This window comes from Zychaea mexicana (genome assembly GCF_025766255.1).
Source record: "Zychaea mexicana strain RSA 1403 chromosome Unknown BDB00scaffold_120, whole genome shotgun sequence".
NCBI lineage: Eukaryota > Fungi > Mucoromycota > Mucoromycetes > Mucorales > Lichtheimiaceae > Zychaea > Zychaea mexicana.
In genome coordinates this window covers 1-26,447 of record NW_026516783.1, presented here as the reverse complement: position 1 = coordinate 26,447, position 26,447 = coordinate 1, and the positions used below count along the sequence as shown (strand labels likewise).

Below are 26,447 nucleotides of genomic sequence, written 5' to 3'. Positions count from 1 at the left end.
TCATGATGCGCTGCTATTAGGTCTTATCTCTACAGATCCCTTTATTATCGGATATCATAGTTAAATTCTAGTTATCCCTGTATGTTTACAATAAATTCTACTTGAGCTATCTTTAAATATGAAGTCGTCTCTTTATGATGTACTCGTGTGTTTGAGTCAAATTACGTAGTAACTCTGAGTATATCACGCATATTGTCATCGAGTCACAGTAAACGATAAAAATGCTTTTATGTTGTATTTATTAACGATTCAACTTCAGTTGTTCTTACATTACGCGTATATGTCTTCTTACTAGTGTATGAGTACCATGAGAATAGTGACGTCCATCATCATTCAACCAACAACCAAGCAGTGGGCATGCCATTATTTGGGAGCAAGATTCTTGTAATATTCTTCTTTTAAAAAGTTACATTTTTATCAAACAGTACTTTGTGATGCGATGATGGATATACAAACAGGGTGACTTAATGATGCCGTCTGTTACGCGGACCGTCGTTTCGTCGCTGTCCACGATTATAGGGTTGATGATGTTGGTGCTGATAGTTCTTTCCTCCCCCGGGTGGTCCATGCATTGGCCCTCCAGGACCTCCTCCACGATCGTTGTTGTGTCGACGGAATGGCGGTGGGGGTGCTGGTGGACCATTAGGTGGTCGGAACGGTGGCGGTGGCGGCATAGGCCCGTTGCCAGATCGAAAAGGCGGGGGTGGTGGTGGTCGAAAATGTGGAGGAGGCGGTGGAAGATCACTCATGTTCCCGTTATTATCGTGGCGACGCATAGGACGAAACGGAGGTGGCTCCATCCCATTGTTTGGCGGTGGGGGCGGTCTGAATGGTGGTGGAGCACCTGGCGGTGGCATATTTGCACCAAATGGTGGCGGTTGTTGTTGTTGATATTGTCCTGTACGCATTGGTGGTGGTGGAAATGGCATATTGGGCGGTCGAAATAGAGGGGTTTCGTTGGCATTGCTAGGCGGTCGGGGCGCATTAAGCGGTCTAAAGGGTGGTGGCTCAACTCGACTGGGCGGTGCATTATTTGGTCGGAATGGTGGTGGCTCAAATGACTTGACCGATTCCTCTTCGCGCGCTTCTTCTTGTGCATGCTGACTAGCGTCAAATTTATCAACAGACGTCTCACCCGGCCGTGGTCTTGTCCAGAAGCGCGTAGTATGATCGTTGGATCCGGAAACCAGAATATGTCCAACAGGATGCCAGTCGAGCGACCATACATTTGAATCGTGTGCTGTTTCTTGTTCGCCAATAGGACCGTCTTGTCTAGATTCAATGTATTGGCTTTCATTTCGTGCATCCCTTGTTTTTTAACTATTCGACAAAAAAAAAGTGAAGAACGTACCCAGTCATCCAAAACATAAGCGCGCCATCTGATCCACCTGTTGCTAACAATCGTTCGTGATGTGGGTGCCACTTGGCAGCTATTCACCCGACGTTAGAAGATGAAGCATAAACTCATTAATTATATCTACTAGCTCGTTGTACTTACAGCAAACCTCACGCTTGTGTCCTCTAAATATCTGCAATTCCTTCATCACCCGAACATCGTATACACGCACCAGCTGATCTCGTCCTGCAGACACCAACCAATTTCCGTTTTGATTCCATTGAAGGGCTAATACCGTGTTTTTATGACCATGGCTGTGGAGAGAGAAAACAGATGTACCTTAGCAAGAAGATCAAAGATTGCTAATACAACTTCGAAGCACTTACAGTGTGGTGATATTTTTTGCCGTTTTTGGATCCCATAGTTTGATAAGATTATCTTTACTTCCTGAAGCTAACAAAGCCTTATACGGGTGCCAATCCACACATTTAACATCCCAACCATGTCCAGACAATGCTTTTTCTTCAGCACCGGTGTTAAAATCCCAAATTTTAATCAACGAATCATCTGAACAAGTAGCAAATCGAGTATCTGAAGGAGCGAATCTAATCAAGAATGAAAAGGGATATCTCGGTTACACACATGCTTGTTGTCTAATCGAGGGCGAAAAAAAAAAACATAAAAAACATACGTCAAATCCCGGATTGCTTCCTTGTGTCCCTGAAACATCTTCAAGTTGCTCATATTGGATTGCCAATATTTCACGATGCCACTGTGATCACCTGTCACCATCCAGTTATCGTTGTGTGACCAATTCATAGCACGGACTGCAGAGTCATGTGCCTACAGCAGAGAAAATACGTTAAATTCCACCAGATAACTTTAAATGATCAAGCAATACCAAGTTGTTACGCTATCAGATATATGATAAAGTGACACGTTACCTGTAGAATCGTCTCAAAGTTAAATGTCAATCCATTCCATAGCGTGAATTCGCCACTAGAGGATCCTGTTATTAAACGTCGACCTTCTGGTGTCCACTAGATAAAGATTAAAGCTAGCTTCAGTTGACCCTTTGTGTCTGTGTGTGTGTGTGTGTATTCGCATCTACCAAGCTTGGCTCCTTACCCGAACAACATTCACTGGATATCGTATTTTATTTGTTGAAGTATGAACGAACTTTGTCGTAACAGCATTGATAGGGTTGTCAAGGTACGCAACAGGTGGCATCAGCTACAATAGGACAAAATGTTTCCGGTTTTTATTATTAAGAATATTCACAGTAGTTGAGGCACTTGCTTTGATACAAAGAAATCAAAAGAATGGAAACAGAAAGTCGTATATCGAACTTACTTGGACAATAAAGTTTGGATCTGGACGTAGAAATCGTGTGTCTCTTCGATCACGTATCCACACACGCTCCTAGAAACATAAAACAGAGTGGCAACAAGCACAAGAAAAAAAGGGAAAAGCATATATTATACTTGAGTATATAGTCTTTTTTATATGTAACACTATGGCCAATTTTATTGTCGTTGCGAAAACAATAAACAAGTCTATCCAGCCAGTATCCAAGTAATTGGGAGAAATGGCACAGAAAGAAAAGGAGGGAGGAAAGAGAGAGAGAGAGTGTGTGTGTGTGTGTGATAAAAAAGAGAGAAGGAAAAAAGAGATATAGATTGAAGCAATTTATATACGAACCTGCATCCATCGAGTCAAACTATGGTTGTAATCAACTGTACGTCGTTGGATCGCTTTACGCATGCGTTTGCCATCAAACACCATTTTGGAAAATGGAACGTTGCCTTCACCGGGGGGTCTTAACGGTGATCGACCAATGGGCCGGCCAACGACAGCGGAAGGTTTGTCATTGGTGCTGCTGCTGTTGTTGTTGTTGTTTGCTGAGGTCGCACTGGCTACTTGGGCCATGTTCAGTTTTGATCGGTGCTCGTGTGGACTGGGTGGTGGTGATGGTCGCGAGGTAAAAGGACAAAGCAAAGGCGAATTTTTGGCGGCTTGAGTTATCGCATCTGTAATTTTTCAAGACACGATGAATATCTTCTACCTTTCTTCAGTAAAATAATGTCTTCACATATATTATATGAAGCTACATCTTCTATCCACCTTATACAAAAAGTTTTCACAGCTTTTATTGATTGCTCTTCTGCTGTCATATATTATATATGGATATATATGCCGGTGTATGTATGCTTAAAATAGTTGGAGCGCAAATTAAGTGTGTTCCCTCCCTCCTACAAACCGAAATATTAGCTGCATCCTCTCAAAAGTATGTATTTTAGCCTGACAGCTCATCTTTTATTCCTATCACGTCAGTTCAAAGATCACATTCCATATAATACTTGAAGCACTCGAACTGATTGGTTCGCCCTTGCCAACCAGCTTTAGAGCGGTGTCTCGTTTCCTTCTGGGAAGAATTTTTTTTCCTCTTTCCTTTTTGGCCATTACCTGGAGACAAAGCCGCTCGCTATTACTATGCAGTTATTACTATGCAGCAACGAAAAGGTTATTTTTATGAATTTTATGAAAGATCAGTAAATAACACTCCTTGTCAGCATTGCAGTATTAACCTAGATTTATGAAATCACCAGCTGGACGACAGAATCCCGGGCTGATTGCTCAATGGTGCTTTAATAGCCAGTATGTAGTGACAGATAACTTAGCGAGGCATATACGTTTTGCAAGGTCAGTAGATAAGCATAAAAATTTAGTACGTGCTGTTGGTGTTTCGTACTGTAGTACTGGTATACGACGTTTGCTCGTACGGCAAAAAAAAAGGAAGCAAAATTACGTAAAGTTCTACAAAATGCCCAAGGCGAGGATTGAACTCGCGACCTCTGCGTGACTCTGGTATATCCTTATGATATAAGCACAGCGCTCTAACCACTAAGCTACAAGGGCGTTTTGTTTGTAAATTTTCATTACACCTACATATATAAATAATCACACACCAGCGCGCCGCTGCTGCTGCTGCTGCACTACTGCCTCCTCCTACTACTGATAAGAATTAATCTATTTATTTTATAAAGAAAAAGCTGATTAACCAATTTATATTAAATCCCCATTTTTAAAAAATAATGTAGAATATTGAATATCTGCTGGTTATAGCTCTTCTAAAATAACTACTACTTGATAAACCCCTACCTACTTATAAAATAACAATAGTAGTATTGTAACTTGTAACCAATATAATCAATAACACATATTCTTTAATCGATCAATAATAATTGCTGTTATTTCCCTCATAATCTCATTTATGCAGACATTGCTTAATCCATACACATCTTAGTGAAACACTGATCAGCTATATGCCGAGGAAGAAGTTGTTATTATTTAGATTAGCTACTGTCTAAGGCATTTACCTAGATATACCTTTCACTAGGGGTCGCAATTAGATAGTTGGGTCAGCTCAAGGGTCTGACCCATTGACCTGTGAGTTAAGAAAACACTGATGCAACCTGACCTATAGGGTTCCATACAAGAAGACGATTCCCACTGATTCCTTGAGGGAATCGAATCAGTATCATCATCCAAGTAAGGAATCGAATTGAATCGTCTCAGTAAGAATCAGTAGAATTAAAGAATTGAGTTGGATATATCATATGAAAGGGAAAAAAATCTGTATCCTCGATTATAGTCAATATGTAGCTAAATATAATAGTAAATATGAACACTATTTAGAAAGAAAGAAGATTTCAATATTTGGTACAAATAGTAGTAAGCTCAAAAAACCAATATATAAATTATTTTTACATAGCTGTAACATTCCACTATTAAAGAATCAAACTGCATCTCAAAGTAAAAGGATGGATAGTATTTAGAGTAAGATATCGTTTTTTAAGTATAGGAAAGAATACTAGCTACCAACCTGTTCGACCCGATGGGTCAAAAGTTGGGTTAATGGGTCAAGACTGATTTCGTTATGGTGATGAAGGAAGTAGTGTCAATCAACCTGAAGTTGAGCACTGGAAGTGCACAACTCCATACATTATACACAGCCCTTAAAGGTAAAGGGTTATGTGCCATCACAAAAGCAATCAATTGGGCTCACATGCATTAAAGAAAGCCCAATGGTTAAAATGTGGTTGAAAATCGACTTCCTTAGTCTATGCCCTTAATTCATTTCCCTTTTCCCTTTTCTTTTTACTTCTTTCTTCTTCCTTCGATTTTCTTTACTCAATTCCTTTTATATCTTTTGTCAAATCTCGTCTCTTACTGCCACCCTCTATTATCCGTTCTCATTGTACTATTGCTACTTCTTTACTCCTTTTACGTATATTGCTTATAGCTTACTTATCCTATGCTCTTGAATATAAAATATGATCCCATGATAAAAAGAATATAAGTACATCTTATATATGATAGTTCTATAGCAGACATATTGACAACTATATCTTTAATATAACGATGCTTCCCAGTAAGAAGATTGACTATTTAAAAACAGGTACCTTATACATATTATATGTATACACGGTTCACAACAGGTCAATGGGTCGGGTCAAGGGTTAGATGGGTTGACCTATGGGTCAAAAAAGCATCAACCCGACCTGATGACCTGTCCTTAACCCGCAGGTCGGTTTTGACCCACCCACGGGTCAGATTGCGACCCCTACCTCCTTTTACTCATGCCTCCTTTTACTCACATTACTTAATCCTTTATAATTGATTTATAAAATCTGTTCAATGCTCACACTGTGGTAGTTGCCAAGGATAAGCCATTTCTTATAAATAGTGAGAACTTCTGTTATCATAATAAACTAGTTTTAATTCTTTACGGGTCTCGTTGACTTATTCTGTCTCTTTTGGTTTTTAGGATATTACATGGATGAGGAAATGTGCGCACAAGTGATGTAATGAGAGAAATAATAGTAATCGTTAATGACAGATCAAAAAAATATGTGTTGTTGATCCATGTTGGTTACAAGAATAAGTAGAGTTGCCTCATAGATCAGCACAATCAAGAGATACTAGGCAAATATCCTTTTTCGCGCTTGTTCTAACTTTTAAAATAAAAAATTGAGTCTATATAAAGAAAAACATCAGTACCTGCTGCCTTCCTATATATTGTCTTGGTCTTTGCCTTACAATTATGGATTTGTTTAGCTCAGTTTATTATGCCGCTAATCAAATTGAGCGCGGTTTGTGAATGAGCGTCGCGTTTCTATGTATTTCAGCCTGGCCACGAGAAAAGAGGCTCCAATGCAACATGTTATGCTGATGATAGCTGAGAAATTACAAGAGTAATGACTAGCGCTAGCTAAAGGTGTAGAGAACTGCATAATCAGTAGCCTTGTTCTTTGTCATATATTCAGTGGTGACCGTGGTGTTGTTGACCGGGGACACTCTGCATATACTGCTTGTAGATTTCCGGCATATTATCTGAGTACCACTAGCCAAAATAGCACACAAGGCCATAGATCAGACAATAGCTCTATTGCTGCCACACTCAAATTACAAACATCCTGGCAGTTTTCAGTAGAATTTCTTGGCAGCAGCATATACGACCATTAGCTACGCTGATGTCAACCAGAGGAAGCACTGTAGTTTTGCTCTTTTGCTAATCATTTCTTCTTCAACAAGTCATAGCTGGTCTCTATATTATAATGTTTTGCATGACAATTAGTGTGATGGTTTTCGTAGGTGTAAATAGCTGATTTGTACACTGATCTGGTAGCCCTTACTAAGTGGTATAAAAGGAAAAAGTCATATAAAACTCTTACGCTAGTTAACAGATGCGGCTGTAAGACTCAGTTTTGAATGTATAATCATGGTTTGTCTTTTTGCATTATGCCATGAGATTTCATCTTTTGCTCGGTGACATAGAGCAGAATGCTAGGATTCTTTGACAGTACATGTATTATTCAATGTGTATTCATCGAGTGTATTGAGCTCCTGAACCGATCAAGACAATATTCGTGTTTCTTAATATAAAAAAGGAAATCTGCTGGCAAAGAAGAGTAATAATGCATATATGATTGTGGCGCTTTGTTTTAAACTTCATATTACTGAAATTGGATTGTGTACCTTCCGTTTTTTTCTTATTAACTTTTTCAGAAAAACAACTACATATCACGGATATTTCTTTAGAGTAATATGCAACTCTACACTATCTGCTCGAATTGAAATAATTATCAGTGTCAAGTAGTACTGCTGCTTTATGGTGTGCATACACATAGCATTATAAGCAGCTGGTAAAATACGTTTTTGGCTACAAAATCTTTCTTTTTTTGTTTCCGAGAAAATGGAAAGCACATCCAAATGTGGTGCATAAGCACTTTACTCTGTTGATATCATGCTAGTGGTTGTCACATATCACTGATGTTTACTAAAGCTTGCATCTGCACTAGCTTTGGGTTTTATTGAATGTTTTTTTTTATCTCGGGACAAGAGAGACCAATAAGTGTACAAGGAATAGCACTTGTGTATTCGGCGATATCGAATGGGTGTTGCTTCCTCCTGCGCCTCAGTGCAATAGCATGTCCTCTCCTTACCAGGTAAACCCATTAGGCATATGCGACATCAGGTTTTTGTTGTATTCCCCACGCAGCTTTCAAGCCGGTGTCGAATACAGCAAAAGGTATCGAAACTTTTGCATGAGGTGTTTTAGCACGCTTGGGAGGGTTATTTCATACAAAGACATATTACATAACGAGGACTTGCTGAACAGCTGTTTACATAAGCTAATACTGAACGGTATCATCGCTTTATATGAACTCGGACTTAAAAGGATGAGATGTGTGGGAGACTCAGTTGCGGCAAGAGGAGCTCCCGTAATACGTCGACCAAGATGAATGAAGAGTACTTTATATGTTTCTATATCAAAGAATTGGAATGTTTGCAACTCATAAAGATGGTTATGAGAATCAATCATTATAGCTGCAACGAAATATGATTTTTTCAAACAGCATATCTTGATGACATTGAGTTTCTATATTACATGGTGCAGAATAAGCTTATTTTAACGTACAGCAATAGTATATGCCTCAACTGAAACAACTATCCTGTGGAAACAAGAATGACCACGGTGTTTGCAATGAAATGAGTATATAGTGTGTTTTACAGTCGCCGCGACTAGATTAGGCACAAGCGATTTATGCCTCGAAATTTTGTAGTATTTCTTGTTTCGGGTTTCAGCTCTTCGTCTTCTTTACATGGTATGACGAGTATCGACAACGCCGCAGATCCTGCACCCATTAGCTACGTAGACTACACGTCCGAGCTACAGCTACCGTCAATTATCCATCTCATTGAAAACGATCTTTCAGAGCCGTACTCCATTTACACTTATCGATACTTTATACACAACTGGCCGAAATTATGCTTCCTGGTAAAAAACTACGATTAAAAAAAATAGACAAACGCAAAACTAACACATGAAGCTCTAATTTCCAAGGCAATGGATGGCGATACTTGCGTTGGTGTCATTATCTGCAAACTTGATTTACACAAGCAAAGCAACCGAGGTTATATTGCCATGTTGGCAGTTGCCAAGGAATACCGAAAACGAGCGATCGGTACGACGTTGGTTCAAAAAGCGATTCGCGCAATGAAGGAACAAGATGCTGACGAGATTGTATTGGAGACCGAATATACCAACCAAGGCGCACTGGCCTTGTATCAACGGTTTGGTTTTATCAAGGATAAACGGCTGCATCGATACTATTTGAACGGAGTAGATGCGTTTCGACTCAAATTGTTCTGCAAAACCATGGTCAAAGATTAAAAGAAAACCAATGGAAAAGTGTATATTATAAAGAAAATACTAATACTTGAAGTGAAAAAAAGTATAATAATAAACGAAACATGTGTTACAGGAAGGAAGGAAACTCAAAAAAAAAGGAGGACAAGGAGAAAGAAACATTCTATGGCTATACAGGAAAAGAGCTGTTTCTGGCGGGGATGGGAGAAGGCATATGAGATGATGATGATAATGACGATTTCCTTGCTCGAGTACCAAAAGTATGCGTAATGATAGGATCCTATTCACAAAACATGTATCGATGCCAATGAGTATCATCATTCTTGCCACAACCGTACCAATGATGATAACGATAAATAATAATACTTACGGTGCGTAGTTGCGAAGCCAAGGTGAAAACAGTCAATACACCTTCTGGCAACTCGCGAGCTAGATTATCCATTCTTTCATGGAAGATATCGAGCTTCGTTTTCAAAGACACTGTCGGATCCATCATGACTTTTTCTTCATCAGGAATCTCAGTCTCGCCAATTGCGTCCAACATCGAAGTCGTCGTTGTTGCCGAGCGTCGCGGTAGGTTACCACCACCACCACTTTGCTGATCACGCGCCAGGAACTTTTTCAAATTATTGTAATAAGAATCGGATCGCTCGCTCTCGCGTTGATCCGCATGTCGTGCACGTTCACTGGTCACATCATGTATGAAAATTTTGATGATTTGCTCGGGATATTGTTTGTAGATTTGTTGGTATCTACAGCAATTTATGGATTTAGAAACGAAGCTGCACTTGGGATAAAAGCAATAACAACAACGAAGCAATCTTACATTTCAGGATCCCGTTCACCCGAATCGCCCACGAGGATAAATTTTCGATTGGGGAAGTCCTGTGATTCGTAAAGAGAGACATACGCATAACATAAAAAAAGAAGGCAAAAAATGTGTAAGCAGTTCGAGTGAGAGCTATAATACAGAAACTTTATACACATACCTGAAGGATTTGATGTATGACATCAAGTTTGTGCTGCCCAGGTTTCCTCCGTATCAGATCACCTGTGCTGATGGCGCGGAGATGCATGCTTCCCGCCGGAAAATGTCTATCGCGGACGAACTCACTGAGAGCCGGATACACTTGCCATGGCGAGTTGGATACGTAATGCACATGAGCGCCCTGCTTCGACCAGTTCCGGTATACTTCGGACATGCCGGGCACTTCATCTGCTTTTCGGAAAAACGTGTTCTGGAGGATAGTGTCCTTGCCGTCTAAAATGCCTGTCACTTTGATGGTATCATCAATGTCCTATATAGCCAGTTACTTAGCAACAGCAAGTAACACGCGTCCACTACGTCGCTATGTCCATGACAAATGAAATGCACATGTACTACACTTTGTACTACTTACTGAAATCACAGATATTCCATTAGGTTCAATGAGGTCAACAAAGCCGTCATGGGGTGTATCTAGTAGATTTTTTAAAGAAAAAAGGACACAGCACACATATGAGAACTTTAGTGTCAAACTCGGCATAAACAAACAAGAGGGGGGAAAATACCTATTCCATTTTCAAAAGAAGCCTTTAGACGAAGCATTTTTCGTCCAACATGTTGAAGGACCTGCGTCGGATCCAGCATCAGCAGATCTTCGAAACGTCCCGTGGGGCCCGAGTTAATCATTATTGTTTTGATGGCGTCGTGTGCCAAATCGACAAGATGATGAAGACCAAATGTGTGATGATTCCTATTCGTGCTGCTGCTGTTATTAACATGATCATTGTCTGTCGTAGCACTTTTTGCTGTTGATGTCGGTGATAGTGATATGAGTGGCGGTGGTGACGGTGATAGTGCTCGTTCAGCAGGAATGACGCCTGCCACATAAAGATGAACATCGATGCCCCGCATTGTTTGGCACCGAAACTGATTCAAAAGTCTGGCAAAATGGATATCTTCCGCCGAATTGGCGGATAAACCTCCGTATGTCCGTCCGGCAGCTTTTTTTTTTTTTGGAGTTTGAACGGTGATGATGTTGATTGTTTTCTTGTTTTAGCAAAACATCATCATTGGACTGGGCAAAAAAAAGCAAATAGGATAGAGCAAAGGAAAAAAGGTATACCTAATATCCATCGCTCAAACCGACTGGACCCGGGCTTTGCAAATGTCCAGCCTGCTAATCGTATCTTCCATTTGAATTGTTTGTGCTCCTTGTCCACTACTTGGTACGCATATGTCGGAAATAGCATACAATGCGGCTGAACCGTATCTGGCGTATTGGTCATTGCCAAGTCAGTCATGGATTGCGTCCGTTGTCTCGGTACTGCCGGCCGCTGATACGATGCCGTCTGTGATGACCGAATACTGGCATTGGAAGGAACAACATCGTTTTCGCCGTTCTCAGGGTAATAGTACTTGCTGATCTCTTGTCGGATGACTTGACTGGTTGTGCGGGCAAACGATCGCAGTCGTTCTCGTCGGCTTTCAGGTGCTCGTCTCATGCTGCTCGTGTCAGAAAATGGTGAATCGGATAAGGAGCGATCTGCTGTAGCTACCCAGTGCGGATCTCTAGTGCCATTCATGCTGGCAGAGGATGCTAATTATAAAAAAAAAGAACGTAAAAAAAGAAAAAGGAAAAGGGTGAGGAGGATAATTGTATGCTTGAAACCCAGCGTTGATTTGTTGCTCTGGCTGTTTCATGCTGCATGATCCAGATCTGTTGTGTGTTGTGTTCCCCAGCCATGAGCCTATAAGTCACAGGGTTCTCTATTCTTTGGAGCAAAGGACGTATAGCAGATCCCCTTTATTAACCTTTTCTTGAGCTTTACTACTAGCATACTTTAACCTGAAAAAGCAACTCATAAACAATAGACCGCTTCTTTAGCAATAACAACGACGTGATGATAGGCTGAGCATGCACGATAGCTGAGCACTAATTGCAACCAAAAGAAGAAAAGGGTCTGTATGTTGCACATATACATACAGCCATGAGCGAATTTGTCGATGTCTACTGCACATATCTTGCGGATGCCGTCATTTATCCAACACTGCTCACTGTTTGTAGCAAATAAGACTAAAGTAATGATATTTTACCCCCCCTCATCCTTGATGCTACTTTCTAGCCTGCGAAAAATTGTGCAAATTCAGATACATAGTCACTCTAAATGTATTTTGTACTACAGGGTCCTTTTCTTTGCCATGTTTGCCGAAACCAGTAACGAATGGGTGTGGATTGTAAGTTGTCAACTACCGTCAAAATCGCAATAGCCGGATTTGATTTTGACAGCTCAATATGTTTGATCTAGCTCGGATTAGGAACAGTTGTCGCTTTGCTCCAGTAAACATCACTATAAACATTCATGAGACGAATTGTCTTCCTAAGAACCCAAACATAATGACAATGACGGATTATCAGCAGAAAAAACTATGAGCTTTATTGCTTTGTTCATATATCAAGCTAATTCGTAAAGCAGGAGCAACAAGGCGCTACTTGAATAAGCGTATCATATCAAACACGATGTGTAGACTATACAACAATAAGCATTTTGTACCACGCAGAAAACGACTTTGATCGACTATGCTGCACTGCATCATGCATTGTGTGCATATATTATGCGTGCACACTATGAGGTATCGAACTTAATTTGTCAGTATAAGTCAGTGTCGCACTGGCATCTGCTACCACAGCTTACACCTAGTAAATATATAAATATAATGGGGGTTCTAGAAACTTAATCGCGGTTTGCCCAATAATTTACCACTTTTTGTGCCAACGCAAACGAACGCGAACGAATCGCAATAAAACAGAGAGCGTGATGCAACTACTTATTTAGTGCTTATATCCTATACTGTTGCCAAGTGTTGTAACCGTATACGAGCATCTATGTCACATACAAGGATGCAAAAGATATGTGCTTTTCTTTCTCTCCTGCCTTTGTTATACTTCTTTTTACTACTTTTTTAGGTTATCGTCAAATTTGTATGTATGCTTATTTGCCTCGCTTTTCTGAAGCTATTTTGCTCAGAACATTGTCAAACAGTCTCTTGTGTCATATTACTCCAGTTTTGCATAGAGCATTCTAATAAGTCAATGAATCACATGTAAGAAACCATGCTATCAGAAGCTGTAACATATGAAACAGTACAATATTTACATGAAAGTTTTACCGAGGACGGTAAAATTTTTGAGTAAATCGTCCATTTTCTGCCACCACACAAGGTTTGTTCCCCCTTCCCCCCACAGGTGCCGAAACCAGCGATTACTCCTTAGCTATGGCGTAGATCATGTATGAGGTGGTTCCGGGCTCCTCGTTGAGCACGAACACGGGTACTGTGCGCTGTCCTATTTTTAAAGAAACCAATCTTCGCACCATGATTGCAGATAAAAAAATTTCACAAGACAAAACTTCGTTGACCTTCACGCACTTTCCAGCCAGCACACCAAGGCGACGAAAACAGATTTATTATGCTCACATAGGGTATCGTCCAACGGATGTACAAGGATTTCCAATATTTAGTATAAATTTGATAGCATGGCCAAAAAAATTGTATATCAACAACCAAGACGACGACCGGATACGCAGTGACATTTTCCTTCTTATATACACGTGCATGTATACGCGTACGAGCAGTGAAAAGGCATTGGCGAGGCTTTTTTTTTTCCTCTCAGTCATCATCACCATCATCGATTAGGATAAGCCTATCGACACTTTGAAAGGGTTAAATTCTGCGGCAAAAGGTCTTTCAATTCTGTGCTTTAAGAGTCCCGCAAAGCGGAACGATTGACAAGTAGTACGCTAATTCACCTTCTTGGAGCGATGTTGCATGGGCTCAACGTGGTATATATGTGCTTTTAACACTTGTGCCTGTGCAGACATCTTGTGGATTTTATCGTGTTTTATCCCGTTCGAGAAAGGCTGTTTCGGCTGCGCGGTTTTTTTTAATAGTCAAATAGCTACATGTACGATTTTTTCCTCCTGCGACTTGGTGCTAGACAGTTTGCCATGTATTTGCACGGACATAAAACAAATGCAATGTTAGGCTTTGGTTGATGATTTACCCAACAAGTATGCGATTCTCTCAGGCATACAATTCGCCGAAGCGGCACACATTGTACCAATTGCAACAAGTCGATTTGCAATAGTTATAAAGAAAGGAGACCGCTGTTACAAAAGCTATCGATACATTTGAGATAACAAATTCTAAATCCATTTAGTGCATCCCTTGAATAAAAGCATTTAATATCCAATAAAACATTGTATTTATTTTCATCGTCGTTTGCTCTTGAACGTAAGGAAGTTAAGGTAGCGATATATATAATTTCGTCGATTGCACTGTGTATTTAGTACTATAAGAAACACTTTCTCGAATATACACACATACATTATGAGATCTCGTCGCTCCATTTATATCTGCCTTTACCTCTCATTCTTTCGGTACAAAGCTATAAGTTATGTGTATAGTCTAGCAATACACACGTTAGATATATCTGCAATCACGGGGTCCAGAAAAGCGGATCGATGAATGTGATTACGCGTGATTTGATATACACTACCGTTTCGTGATCATAAAAGATCGATGATGCAATTCATTATATACTTTTGACCAAGCTGTTGGGGTTCCTCACATCTGCATTACAACACGAAACATTGTTTACCCGAGTAAATAGAACGCCCCTTCTTGTTGTTGAATAGTGGGATATAGTTTTTGCGTCCCAAACAAATTTGTATATTTTAGGTAGGAGTGGCACATGGCAAAAAAAAAAAGAGAACGTGTGTGAGCGGTCGGCAAAAGAAATGGTTACACAGAGCGGGTTGGAGTTGTTGTAATGGCAGTGAAGTGGGTGAAGGAGAAAGAAGGAAAGGGGATTAGGATATTAACATCTAAGTAAAGAAGAGAGCGAATTTGTGTGTGTGTGTGTGTGTGTTTTGTACGAAGTGGAAAGAGAAAAACAAAGACAATATGACGAGAGGGTCTAGAGTTAGAAATAGAGAGAATAATTTAAAAGCTGGTAAAGAGATGACGATACGGATCGCCTTCTGGATGATGGTGCTGTTTCTCAGCAGGGTACTTTTCAAAGTTGCTCGTGTCATGTTCGTTGGCATGCGCAGGAACAAGGGGTGCCTATAACAAAAACAAAAAATAATAATCCAAGCATGAATCAAACTATTATTACTGTGACTTGACCCCTCTCAGCGGGGCCCCAGGTTTTCTACACTGCCGTGTGCTTTAAGGGGGGCGGAAGGTATTATTATTACAAGGGATCACTTTACCCGCACCGTCCTGTTCAGTAGCCCCCGCCAATCGGTGCCACGGAAAAACCGATGGTTCATGATATCTTGCGCTCCTCCACGCAAATTGCCTAGCCGCCGGGTCCGATCGACCACAAGGAGGCTCTTGACAAGATCTTTGGCTGCGCTATCAAAGTGTCGTGGACATCGCACCTTGCCTGCCAAAATACGCTCGTAGGTGCCGACATGCGTGTCGTCATAGAACGGTGGGTATCCGGCCAACATCTCAAAGATTAAAATCCCAAGTGCCCACCAATCCACAGGTTTGCCGTGGCCTTTACTTTGGATGATCTCTGGTGCCAAATACTCGGGTGTTCCGCACAGCGTCCATGTCCTTTTTTTTAAAAATTCAATACATTGTTCATTGAGGCCCTTTCTGTTTGTTGTTTTGAAAAAAAAAAAACTTACCGGTCCTCGATCTTTTTAGCAAAGCCAAAATCAGTGATCCGGATATGCCCTTGCGTATCAAGAAGTATGTTTTCGGGTTTGAGATCACGATAAATGATATCTTTACAATGCAGATATCTATTTCACACGTAAAGAAAAAAGATAAGTTGTTGTTTCTTGTACACCAATTTCTTGAAGAAAGAGGGGACTTACTCTATAGCAAGCACAATTTCTGCTGCGTAAAACTGTGTTGTCTGGCTAGAAAATCGGCCGGCCCGTCGAAGATGTCGAAACAGTTCTCCACCGATCACATACTCCTGTACCATGTACAGACTATGGTTGTCCTGAAACGTGCAGCACCTGCATGAATACAGCCATTTAGCATACAGCAATAGTCATACATACATACATACAGACAGACAGACAGCGTATATTAGGATCTTTTTTTTTCTGGGTCCATGTACACACCACGCGTAGTACGGGATTGACGAAGCCCACAAGGTTAAAAATAAACTTACAGTTGGACAATGAACGGGAAATTCACTTGGCAAAGCACTTGTCGTTCACTGTTGATGTGCTCAACCTGTTTTAACCGTACAATTTCGGCCTTCTTCAACACCTTGATTGCATAATAGGTGTTGGGTTCTTTCTGTTTGGCCAGGTACACGCGACCAAAGGTACCCGTTCCTAAAAAAATTGGGTGGAAAAGGGTCAGGGATCCTCTTTTACCCGTATACAACACGAGAACCTGTGGCATTGGGATGCGTAGAACCATCGCTCTCGCTCTCGCAATGAACGGCCTCTTCTACTCTATCACACTCAGCCCCCCTTCACGTCCCTCCCCTTCTCGCACTCTCTTCATCCATGTCTTTAATATCTCTCTCTCTCTCTCTTTCACTCTCCTGAAGAGAATGCAGAAGCGTAGATAGATGTAGAATATGGATATAGAATAGAAAAGAAAAAACCCCCCCACAAAGACAAAGAAGAAAAAAAAAAGCAAACAAACGTACCAAGCGTTTCGAGTAAATCAAAATCCTGAATGCCCAGGTCAGGGTTTGGTTCAAAACGAGGTGTACGATTCTGCCATTCCACAAGCAACTGAGACAATGAATTTTCGTCTTCACTCGAAGTGCTGGTCGTGGCTGCATCATCAAGACTGGTCGACTTTTTGCTGCCGCCGGTTCCAAAACCGTAAAGTGTTACAGACGAACGAAAGGTAATGGTAGAATGTTGCCTCGGTTCGTTAGCGTCATTGACTTGTCGTTCACGGTGCGTCGTCGTCGTCGTCGTACTCGACGGCGGTCGCCTCAAAAAGATTGAGGCAACGGTGGATATAAGTCGTAATGGAATTTTGACGACGTTATATTATGGTTGAAAATAAAGAAAGAAGGAGGAGGAGGAGGGGCGAGAATGGAGAAAGAAGGAAGAAGAGAGAGAGTGTGAGAGAGAGAGAGAGAGAGAGAGAGAGGAAGGGAGTGGGGAGAGAGAAAGAAGAGAAGGGTTCTTTTTCTTTTTTGTTGCGGAAAGCGTTTTCCCCAGATGCAATGGGTTTGGAATGAGGCTTTTTTCTTTCTTTCTTTCTCTTGCTTGCTGTTTTATTTGCGTCAATGCGCTTGTTGTAGTAATTCTCTCGTGACAAGGTGATTTTCTCGTGACAAGAATGGTGGAAAACAAAAAGGAAACAGAAAAGAAGAGAGAAAAAAAAAGAATGAACAAAGTCTAACTTTTTTGCGGGGTCTTCAAAGGAAGATACAGTTCCAGTAAGCTAGGTTACCATAGCAACGGCCTTTTTTTCTTTTTTTTTTCTTCTTTTCTTTCACAGATATAATATAACAAATATGCAATTCACCGGTCCTCTTTCCACCTATAAACACAAAAAAGTGTTTGTGTGTGTGTGGTAAGAACGGACGCTAAGACAATCTCATGTTTTGCTATTGCACTTCTTTCGGCTCAGAAATCCAACGGGTTGAATACAACACACCCCCCACAACGGGCAGCGTGCCAAAAAAATGGAAAGACTGGAATTTGACATAGAGCGCTTATTGTTTCATGTTACTCGGCCGGGTCGCTTTGCGAAAAAACTGGACCCTTCCCGCTAAAAAGCAACTTGTGGTAGTACATCACGATCACTTTTCAAAAGGACCCACTTTTTTGTGCCCTTGATGCCCCCATCAAGTCATTAGTAGGGTCGATTATGGACACACAGACAGGATCAGATTATTCCGTCCCTGTCAAAGGAAACATGTCTCTCGTCCCACTCGGACCGACGGAATTGGTTGGTTGGATAAATAGCCGTGCCGACGTCTGTCAATTTCAGTGGGATGTTTTCAACATCGGACTTGACGATTGTTTGTGCATATTCCGAAATGTGTGGACAGAAACAGGGACAGTCGGAGAACCGGTTCTTTTTCGTTGGTTTCATTTGAACCAGTCGAGATGTGCTACCTTTCCCCAATTCACACTTGAGCGAAAGCTGTAGTTGTATTACGGTTAGCGCAACACGTTGCTCTTAAACTTCTCATCCAAAGTTATACATGATATACGCGCAAAGTTTAGCTTTTTGAAATGTGCAGCGTTCTCTGAAGGAAGCGCTATCATCTGTTAAAATATATACAGGCTGAGGTCACTAAATATGTAATATCATTACTATTAGCACTGTCATCAGCATAAATAGTAATGATTATCTTAGTTTTCTCAATAACTACGCTCGTAATATTGTGTTCGCCCCAACGTCAATCTGCTAAGTGTGTTTTAATACGTATAATCAAACGTATCATTTAACCGCTTGTATCTGTAAAATGTAACCTCAAATAAAAGCTGATTTGGTAGCTAGCAGTAGGCCTATAATTGCGTATAAACAACCGCGTTATCGCAGCTATCAATTTTACGCGCCTTTAAAGAGTTGCTTAATGTTGCTTCAGGTACGAAGAAAGCGGAGCGGCGCAACAACGCGTTTCCCAAAATTTCCTACTTTTGTGCATCAGCAAGCGCGTTTCTTTTCTTTCAAACAAAAAATGAGCACCCGCATTCAACGGCAAACGGAAGACAATGAAGAAACGGGATTAGGTATGGTACAGTTGCACCATTCATGAAAGGAACTGTTTACCCCCCCCCTTCTTTTTTGTTTCGACGGTGGGGATTTTCACTTGATATTTATTGCAAAAAAACAAATTAAAACTTTTAAAATTTCTTTTGCATTTAGCGAAACTCGTCGATAAAACATTCGACACCTACCAAGCAACATTATTCCATGCATTCCAAACTGAAAGACGAGCACGAAAAAAAAGCGAAGACTCACTCAAAGTGGCATTGTGCTCGAATTTACAATTACGCTTGCCCAAGGAACGTGAAACGACTCAATCCTCTACGTCCAAGTATCAACAGCCAACAAGATCAAAGGGTCAAATATTAAGCGTACAGTTCAACACATGTCCAATCGAACAATGGGATTCTCGTATGTCAATGCCTCAAGACCAAAACAAGTGTAAAACAAAGCTCACACACTCAACCCACCTTTTTTTATATTTAGCATTTACACCGATTGAGATTGTTGTCAGGATCAAGATGGATCGCCTTCAAAAAGAGATTGGAGGTTCAGTCATTATGCTTCCAAACAAAGAACAGCCAGAAAACAGTGATCGTAAGTGGGAAGGATGGAAAGGAAAAGGGCATCGTTAATTCAAGTTTTGATGTTTGTGTGTGTGTTAGTATTCTGCTCTTATCCACTGTTACTTGTACGAGCAACCCGTATTGTGTGGTTGGAGATTCAGACATGGCTTGAGCGTTCGCTGGATTGCCATGTCAGACTACTCAATCTAACGCCTAATATACTGAGCAATATCACTGAATGGTGGGCCGGCCAATTGTTTGATCTTCCTCCAAGCGAAAACGAACGTATCATAGGTAAGAAAGAATATAATGCTAAGGTGATGGAATGTGAAAGAGAGTAATTGAGCCTTTTCTTTTTAGTTGCGAACAAAAATATCGCAGCAAGGAATTCAAAACTAGAGCTTGAACTCACAGTATCCGGAACCAGAGACCTTTCTACCATTAATATTGCAATGAGCGTCCCAGACATTATGAACATCTTTGCAGTGTAAAGTTTTTTTAAACCTCTCTCTCTTAGTTGATCTCACACAGCAAGCAAGGATGTGGTATATTCATGCCTCCTTTTATTAGTATCAGGGCAAGCAATATATCCCTGCTCGACGCCATCCAGACACAAGTACACAACAGCATGAGACTGCAATTAGGAGCACTTCGGTTAACGAGGATAGGAACGCCTATCGCTTATATCGATATCTCCCAAAACAAACTCAAGGTAATTGAAATGTTTTCGTCCGCGATTTCTCCCAGCTAACGTCGAGGTGTTGTTTTCTTTCTATGCAGTTGATGTCCAATATATCCAAAGCACAAGTCATTCGACTGTTGGAGGATTTTTGCGAAATTGGTTCTACAGAGCATTGAAAAGTTGGTTTGAAGAGCATAGTACAAAAGAAGGGAAACACTACTACCTATACTATCCTGAACAAAAGCTCTACTACTACTACTACTACTACTACTACTACCATCATTATTACTATACTGTACATACACACACACACAAACATACATCTGTAGAAAAGGAATCCAATGCGGTCCGGGGATCTACAGCCACCAAAGGTAGAAACCTTGTGTCACCCCAATTTCTTATATCGAAAGATTTTCTTGCCTCTCTCTCTTCCATCTCTCGCTCTCGGGGCAAAAAGTGTGGGCAGAGAGCAAACAAGGGGTGACTTTTTTTCTATAGAAAACTGTTATAAACCACTACTTCATTGTTATAATCCCAATGAATCCTTTACCATTGGTATAAACTAGTCTCATTTCGCTTTCATCTTTTAATACATCTTTTCTTTCTCCCTTTTTCTCCTTTTTTTTTTCTCGGTGCTCGCCTCTATACCATTCCTACTACCCCAACTTGATATACAAGCTTTATACTGTATCCTCCCCTCAATCAACTTAACAACCGGAACACACTATCGAAATTTCGAACCAAAAAGAAAAAGTCATGGCGAAAGAAACTGCACCACCCAAAGCTGTCAATATTGTACGGCCGTCTCATAGCTTTATGCCACAAAAACCGACATCACGGGTATCGTCATCTTCCCAAGCCAGTTTTGTAAGCGCTCCACCTACAACATACTATCAGCAACAACAACAACAACAACAACAACAGCAAAATAATCACCACCACCACTACGGCAACAGCCACAATAGCAGTACTCACCAATATAGCCAGCAGCAGCAGAATCAACAACCGCGTTTCCATAAAGCTCCTCGAGTCACTTCTACTACCAAAGTCCATGATACCGTCAATCTGTCTCATCATAAACCTGCATTGAACATTTATCATCCACCTTCTCCGCCACAACATCAACAACAACAGCCACGCTCTTCAAAAACATTCAGCATAATAGACACTTCTTCGAGTAGACGAGCCCCTATTTCTTCCCCTGGCTCCACTCATATTACTGCTGCTGCATCATCATCATCATCATCTTCTTCTTCTTCTTCGCCAACAGCAACAGTTTTACCACCCTCCCCACCACCACCCCACCATCAACAATTGCCCTTCCACAGTATTTCTTCTACCTCAACAAACTCATCCTCATCATCAGTACATGCATCAACAACACGCCCACACTTTGAAATATACAAACCCCCCTCGCGCGCCAAAACACTTGCTGTACCTCCTGCTGGTCTGGTGTCACAGCAACATTCACCGCGTCGTCCACAACAGCAACCAACATCACCGTCATCATCCTCATCGCGTGCTACCAGTACGGTTCGGAACGTTGCCGGTGCTATTGCCAAACCTGATGAATCGATCCTTAGTGCCAGTAGCTCAAACATCCATGAAGAAAGTCCGGATGAGCTTTCCGATCAAGAAAATGATCTTGGTCAAGATCCAAGTGATGATGATGATGAAGAAGAAGAAGATGAAGAAGTCAATGAAGCTCGGGTCAATAGAAAGGTAAAGAAAGTTATTTCAAAAAAAGAAATCGAGGCAATGTTAAAGAAATCTAATGGCACAAACGTGTGCAATAATAGATTGCCGACTTGGAAATATCGAATCGATCCTTGCTCGCTGTCAATTCCATGCTAGAGGCCACTGTACGTAAGCAAGCATCCGAAGTTGCAAAAATGAAAAGTCAAATAAGGTAAAATTCATCAACCGGTCCCCACAAAAGGTCTGACGGTATAGACAAAAAAGAGAGAGAGAGAGAGAGGAGGGAAACATCGTGCGATACATAAGGGTGACCTCCCTACCAACACCCAAATCAGTGGACAACATCCTATTGGACCGCCACCACCACTGCCTTTGCCTGTAGAAAAGACCGATCTGTCAGACGATGAGTGGGAACAGGACGAACAGTTTTGTCGCCTGTTCCGAATGACCGAGCAAATGATTGAACAAGGACAACAGGCGCTTTCGTTTGAATTTAAGGCGATGGGTCGTGTATTGTCACAGTATAACCAAGAAGAATCCGATGACGACGACGACGACGACGACGACGTTAAAGAAGAGCTGGGCAAAAAATAAAGGTAAAGAAAGAGATAGAGAACAGAGCTATTACTTGCTAGCTGCTAACTTTTTATGCTTGTCTTTTCACCATTACAGTACCATAAATTGTAAAGAACCAAAATCATCCCAAAAGACTACATACAGCTACTGCTACTAGAAACCACTCTAATAGTCTCTCCTTTTTGTCTTCTTCATATAACATTTCGCTTCGAAAATATACACTTTATTCAGATACTTTTTTTTTTTTTTTTTTTGTATTTTCGCTAACTATTTTCGATAGCGGATAAAGTCATCAACCATTTGTGCCGTTTCATGCGCATTGTTTTGCTCGTCTTGACTGTTTTGTCGCTCCTGACGTGCTTTTTCTTCCATCTTATCCACCTCTTTCTGTTTTTTATAATATGCGGAACAGTACATAAGAGACCAGATTTTGTTATTCCGTGAGCAGACTGTTCTATGTATGTGTCTTTACTCGCACTTATTTACCCAGCTAAGGTTCTCTTCCTCAGAAGGAGCTCTTGCGTCGTGCGATGGATGACCGAGTACGTCGAGATCAAATGTGGGCTTGCTGCCGTCTCGTATCATGGGTTCACCCGTGTCCTCGACAGTTTCCATTGTCACCTTGTATTTCTGGCTCATAATCGATGGATATTAAACTTTGCAAGAAGAAGAATGAATTGCGGATGAGAAAAAATACACTACTGCGTGGGTTTTTTATTTATATGTTGGTTAGAAATTCATGCAGACAGATGGCGTTGTAAACCAATCATATTATTGGTTGCATGATGTCTACATCATTACCGGGCTTTTTCTGGCACAGGTTGCTTTTTTATATTGAATGTCAAACAAACACTCTAGCCCTCCTACTGCTGATCAAAGATTAGACATTTTTACCGAGAATTGTATTGATTACTGACATGAAAACTCTCGCTTATTGCTTAGTACGCACTATGTATTCAAAAGCACAGGCATGACGACCTGTTAATAACGAGCGGGGTTTAATGTTTGTCCAGCTGCACTGCCGATTACGTTTGAATGAAAGGATGATCGTCCATCGGAGTGGAATAGGCGGTGTAAATAATCATTCGAGTAATGTACCGGGTTCATCACTCTCATATCCCCAAAGCTGTGTACATCCACTATCATGACAACGAGTAAAATGGCTGACAGCAAAGGATGCTGATGACAACACCTTTGCTTTCCTGCAGACCTTGATTGTACAAGCAACAACAATAATAATAATACCTTCAGATAGTGTAAATGTAGTATATGACAAGAAAGGAGCAGGTAGTATAGCAATTTAGAATTAGAGTCAATATGAAAATTTCATAAGCACACCTCCTTGAAAAACGTTACTAATATAATAGCTGCACACAGCAACTGATACACACATATAAAAGCCATTGTATCTATTCTCTCAGTAAGTGGTGATGATGGTAGTTTCTGTATAAGCACGTTGGAGGAGAAGAGGTTGATCACTTTAGAGTTATGGGAACGGGACGGTCGAGAATTCCAGTCCGGAGACAGAAATAGTTTCACGACCGACCGAGCTTTGATTTGGCCCAGCCTGTTTAGCTGGTCAAGGATCCATTTTGCAGGGAGAGCGAAAGAGAGAATGAGAGAGAGCCTTCTACTGCCCCACATAATGTATCATGAAGCTGCAGCCGACATGCTTATTTTATATTTTAAGCATTTTTTTTCTTAAGCAGCACAGGTTGTGAACTCTTCCACTTTCGCCATAGTCAAGCAAAAAAAAAAAAAAAGTGTGTGTGTGTTATTTTGCTATTTTTATCATCGCATGCCTGGAAAAGGAGGAGAGGATTCCAAAAAAAAACATTAACATAGTTGAAAGCTCTCCACTCTCCGCCTTTTTTTTTTCTCTCTTTCTTCCTTTTAAACAAACACACCATTTCAACCATGCTTCGTCAGCTTCGATTGTTCTTCTTGATCGCATGTCTATTATCTGTACTGACCGTGTCTGCCGTCGAATTCGAGAAGCGAGGTAATTCTTTTCTTTGTTCAGCCCAGGATGACGATTCCCCCCTCCCTGCTTTCTCCTGGAAATGACCTGGATCGAATATTAATCTGGAATCGCGCGCACGCGTGTGTGTGTGTGTGTGTGTGTTTCTTTTTATTATTTTAGTGCCTCAAGACCCAGGTAAACAACAACAACAATCCACACCTTCAATGACGAAAAAAAAGTTTAAAATTCGAGAGAAAAAGTTACTGAATCTCTTGACCTGTCTCTAATTTAGGACAACAACCTGCCGAATCCGACAATGCCTCACCCGCACCAGCTGAACCTACATCTGCACCAGCAGCCGGAGGCTCGTCGGGTGGTGGTGCTGCACCACCGAATACGGTCGCTGGAAGTCAACAACCCCAGGGCAATCAAAGCGTAGCGTCAGGCGGTAGCAACAACCCTCTCTCGGGCTTACCCACCACAGGCTCATTCGGCAACACCATCTATCCCGGCATGGTATCGTTTTTGGAACCCACAGGCAGCAAATCAGTCTCGCCCCTCTACCGCATCGACTCGCGAGAAAACGTCACTTTCCGTTGGGAATTCGAGTCCTTGAAGGTACAACCTGTCAACTTGACCTTGGCTGCCGTCGGCCCTCAGTCGGCTACTTACACAATCACTCAAATGGGCGGTGCAGAAACCAGCGCTGTTTGGCACCTCTCGGACGTGCCTGCAGAAACCCCATTGTTCAACGGCATGTATCAGATCCAACTCTACGATCAGCGTGGTGTCTCCGCGCATGCCGAACCCGGTTATATGGCTCCCGCTACCCGTTTGACCATTGCCTTTTACAATCCAGAGTCCTATCGACCCTTGACTGGAAGTAAGTATCCCTGCCTTGATTATTCTGGGAGAATTGGATTGCGAAGTGGTTTAAATAGCTACGAAAGGGAAAAAAGGGCTCTCACACACACACAATTGATGATTTTTTTTTTGTTTGGTATAGCCGACTATTGCCCAACGTGCTTCTATGATGCTGGCAACAGGCTATTGTCACATTACTTTGGCGGTCTTGGAGTAGCATTTGGTGTTGCATGTGTTACTTCTTTCATGTTCATTTATGGACTTCTTTACTAAAAAACAGCACACGCATACGCATCGCATAACGCATCAAACACACACCATCCTCTCGTAAACATATTCACTCCAAACAACAGCAGCAACAACAACAACAACAACAAAGAAACATTGTACTCTTTTGATACCACTCCTCTTGTCTTTCCTTTGCACACACACACACACACACACACACATTCTTATATTTTCCCTTCCTCCCTTTCTTTATAGTTTCTGTCTCTCTCTCTCTCTCTTCTGTCCAAATTTCAATAATAGAACTTTATTCTGCTCCAATATAATTAATGGAAACAAAATACGCAGAAGAAGCAAATTGTTCGTCTCCTCCCCCTTTTAGAAATGTTTCGGTCTATATAATGTCTGTGTAGCACGTTCCTCTTGAAAGGAATAGGGGAAATAGGGTCTCTCATAAGCAATCGTACAACTCTACTTTACATATGCAGTATACGCAGTCTAAAAACACACCGTGCGGCAGTATGCTACACGGTATGGATACAGCGATGAGAACAAAGCGATTTGCCCCATCATCAGTCAGAGTTTATGCATACCAGGTGCTTTCTTTGTTACATCACAGGTGTCCAAAAGCCAGCAACGCCAGTAAAAGTCCTACGTTCTGACAGTCAGCAGAAGAACAGTAGTTTTCGTTCATTTCTGATGAGCGAAAAAGGTAGTTCAGCGACAGTTTATACATTAGCAGCAGACTTGTATTTCAGCGACCTGTGTTGAGGTTGCTTATGATGCTAATGGCGCAAGAAAAGACAACAAATGAACAGAGGAAATGAAAAGGTGGGGGTCGTAGTAGTCGACAAGACAGAAAATATGCAGTGAGTGTGATCAGCTTCTGTCACTCTGCAGCAACTATGTTTAACCTTGCCGGGTGCAGACTTTGATACCGTCACCCACTTGAACATAGTGTGGAGTTACAAAGGACAGCACTCTTTGCAACGTCAGCAGCACAATCCAATGCACATGACAAAGTATGAGAGGATCCGGGCGTTTAAAGAAGTACCAGTCGAGTGGCGCAATCAGGGAGCTGTGGGAGAGAAACGAGAATACTGGGCTTAATTTA

General features: G+C 41.3%; 8 protein-coding genes and 1 non-coding gene across 9 annotated transcripts; 4 read left to right on the top strand and 5 right to left on the bottom strand.

Annotated features, from left to right (window-relative positions):
* Positions 1 to 199: 199 nt before the first annotated feature.
* Positions 200 to 3,306, bottom strand: BDB00DRAFT_850502 (WD40-repeat-containing domain protein). Its single transcript, XM_053125447.1, has 9 exons — positions 3,038 to 3,306; positions 2,690 to 2,758; positions 2,465 to 2,569; positions 2,281 to 2,376; positions 2,028 to 2,179; positions 1,723 to 1,941; positions 1,499 to 1,650; positions 1,352 to 1,430; positions 200 to 1,272 (listed from the first exon to the last, which is right to left on the bottom strand). The coding sequence occupies exons 1-9, from the start codon at positions 3,263 to 3,265 to the stop codon at positions 465 to 467; spliced, it is 1,908 nt and encodes a 635-aa protein (XP_052974248.1). The 5' UTR covers positions 3,266 to 3,306; the 3' UTR covers positions 200 to 464.
* Positions 3,307 to 4,161: 855 nt separating this feature from the next.
* Positions 4,162 to 4,255, bottom strand: BDB00DRAFT_t109. The gene has a single exon. It is a non-coding gene; the product is annotated as a tRNA-Ile (tRNA).
* A 3,978-nt stretch (positions 4,256 to 8,233) lies between these two features.
* On the top strand, positions 8,234 to 9,165 carry BDB00DRAFT_850497 (acyl-CoA N-acyltransferase). Its single transcript, XM_053125446.1, has 2 exons — positions 8,234 to 8,681; positions 8,748 to 9,165. The coding sequence occupies exons 1-2, from the start codon at positions 8,448 to 8,450 to the stop codon at positions 9,075 to 9,077; spliced, it is 564 nt and encodes a 187-aa protein (XP_052974247.1). The 5' UTR covers positions 8,234 to 8,447; the 3' UTR covers positions 9,078 to 9,165.
* On the bottom strand, positions 9,166 to 11,184 carry BDB00DRAFT_850493 (uncharacterized protein). Its single transcript, XM_053125445.1, has 6 exons — positions 10,605 to 11,184; positions 10,454 to 10,512; positions 10,043 to 10,351; positions 9,880 to 9,938; positions 9,424 to 9,805; positions 9,166 to 9,333 (listed from the first exon to the last, which is right to left on the bottom strand). Exons 1-6 carry the CDS (start codon positions 10,948 to 10,950, stop codon positions 9,223 to 9,225), a joined length of 1,266 nt encoding a protein of 421 aa, XP_052974246.1. The 5' UTR covers positions 10,951 to 11,184; the 3' UTR covers positions 9,166 to 9,222.
* Positions 11,185 to 15,039: 3,855 nt separating this feature from the next.
* Positions 15,040 to 18,138, bottom strand: BDB00DRAFT_885000 (kinase-like domain-containing protein; the record flags this gene model as incomplete). Its single annotated transcript, XM_053128375.1, has 7 exons — positions 15,040 to 15,162; positions 15,312 to 15,663; positions 15,738 to 15,854; positions 15,930 to 16,076; positions 16,235 to 16,403; positions 16,727 to 16,950; positions 17,981 to 18,138. The coding sequence occupies 7 exons, from the start codon at positions 18,136 to 18,138 to the stop codon at positions 15,040 to 15,042; spliced, it is 1,290 nt and encodes a 429-aa protein (XP_052974245.1).
* A 518-nt stretch (positions 18,139 to 18,656) lies between these two features.
* On the top strand, positions 18,657 to 20,254 carry BDB00DRAFT_850477 (uncharacterized protein). The gene is made up of 7 exons (XM_053125444.1): positions 18,657 to 18,782; positions 18,919 to 19,170; positions 19,246 to 19,356; positions 19,425 to 19,619; positions 19,686 to 19,812; positions 19,896 to 20,037; positions 20,106 to 20,254. Exons 1-7 carry the CDS (start codon positions 18,731 to 18,733, stop codon positions 20,181 to 20,183), a joined length of 957 nt encoding a protein of 318 aa, XP_052974244.1. The 5' UTR covers positions 18,657 to 18,730; the 3' UTR covers positions 20,184 to 20,254.
* A 414-nt stretch (positions 20,255 to 20,668) lies between these two features.
* Positions 20,669 to 22,156, top strand: BDB00DRAFT_80128 (uncharacterized protein). Its single transcript, XM_053121852.1, has 3 exons — positions 20,669 to 21,729; positions 21,807 to 21,946; positions 22,093 to 22,156. Exons 1-2 carry the CDS (start codon positions 20,764 to 20,766, stop codon positions 21,918 to 21,920), a joined length of 1,080 nt encoding a protein of 359 aa, XP_052974243.1. The 5' UTR covers positions 20,669 to 20,763; the 3' UTR covers positions 21,921 to 21,946; positions 22,093 to 22,156.
* Positions 22,157 to 22,516: 360 nt separating this feature from the next.
* BDB00DRAFT_933049 (uncharacterized protein) lies at positions 22,517 to 22,969 on the bottom strand. The gene is made up of 2 exons (XM_053129106.1): positions 22,768 to 22,969; positions 22,517 to 22,668 (listed from the first exon to the last, which is right to left on the bottom strand). Exons 1-2 carry the CDS (start codon positions 22,918 to 22,920, stop codon positions 22,549 to 22,551), a joined length of 273 nt encoding a protein of 90 aa, XP_052974242.1. The 5' UTR covers positions 22,921 to 22,969; the 3' UTR covers positions 22,517 to 22,548.
* A 1,123-nt stretch (positions 22,970 to 24,092) lies between these two features.
* Positions 24,093 to 25,577, top strand: BDB00DRAFT_850467 (uncharacterized protein). The gene is made up of 4 exons (XM_053125443.1): positions 24,093 to 24,283; positions 24,425 to 24,439; positions 24,537 to 25,127; positions 25,251 to 25,577. The coding sequence occupies exons 1-4, from the start codon at positions 24,199 to 24,201 to the stop codon at positions 25,379 to 25,381; spliced, it is 822 nt and encodes a 273-aa protein (XP_052974241.1). The 5' UTR covers positions 24,093 to 24,198; the 3' UTR covers positions 25,382 to 25,577.
* The last annotated feature ends 870 nt before the right edge of the window (positions 25,578 to 26,447 follow it).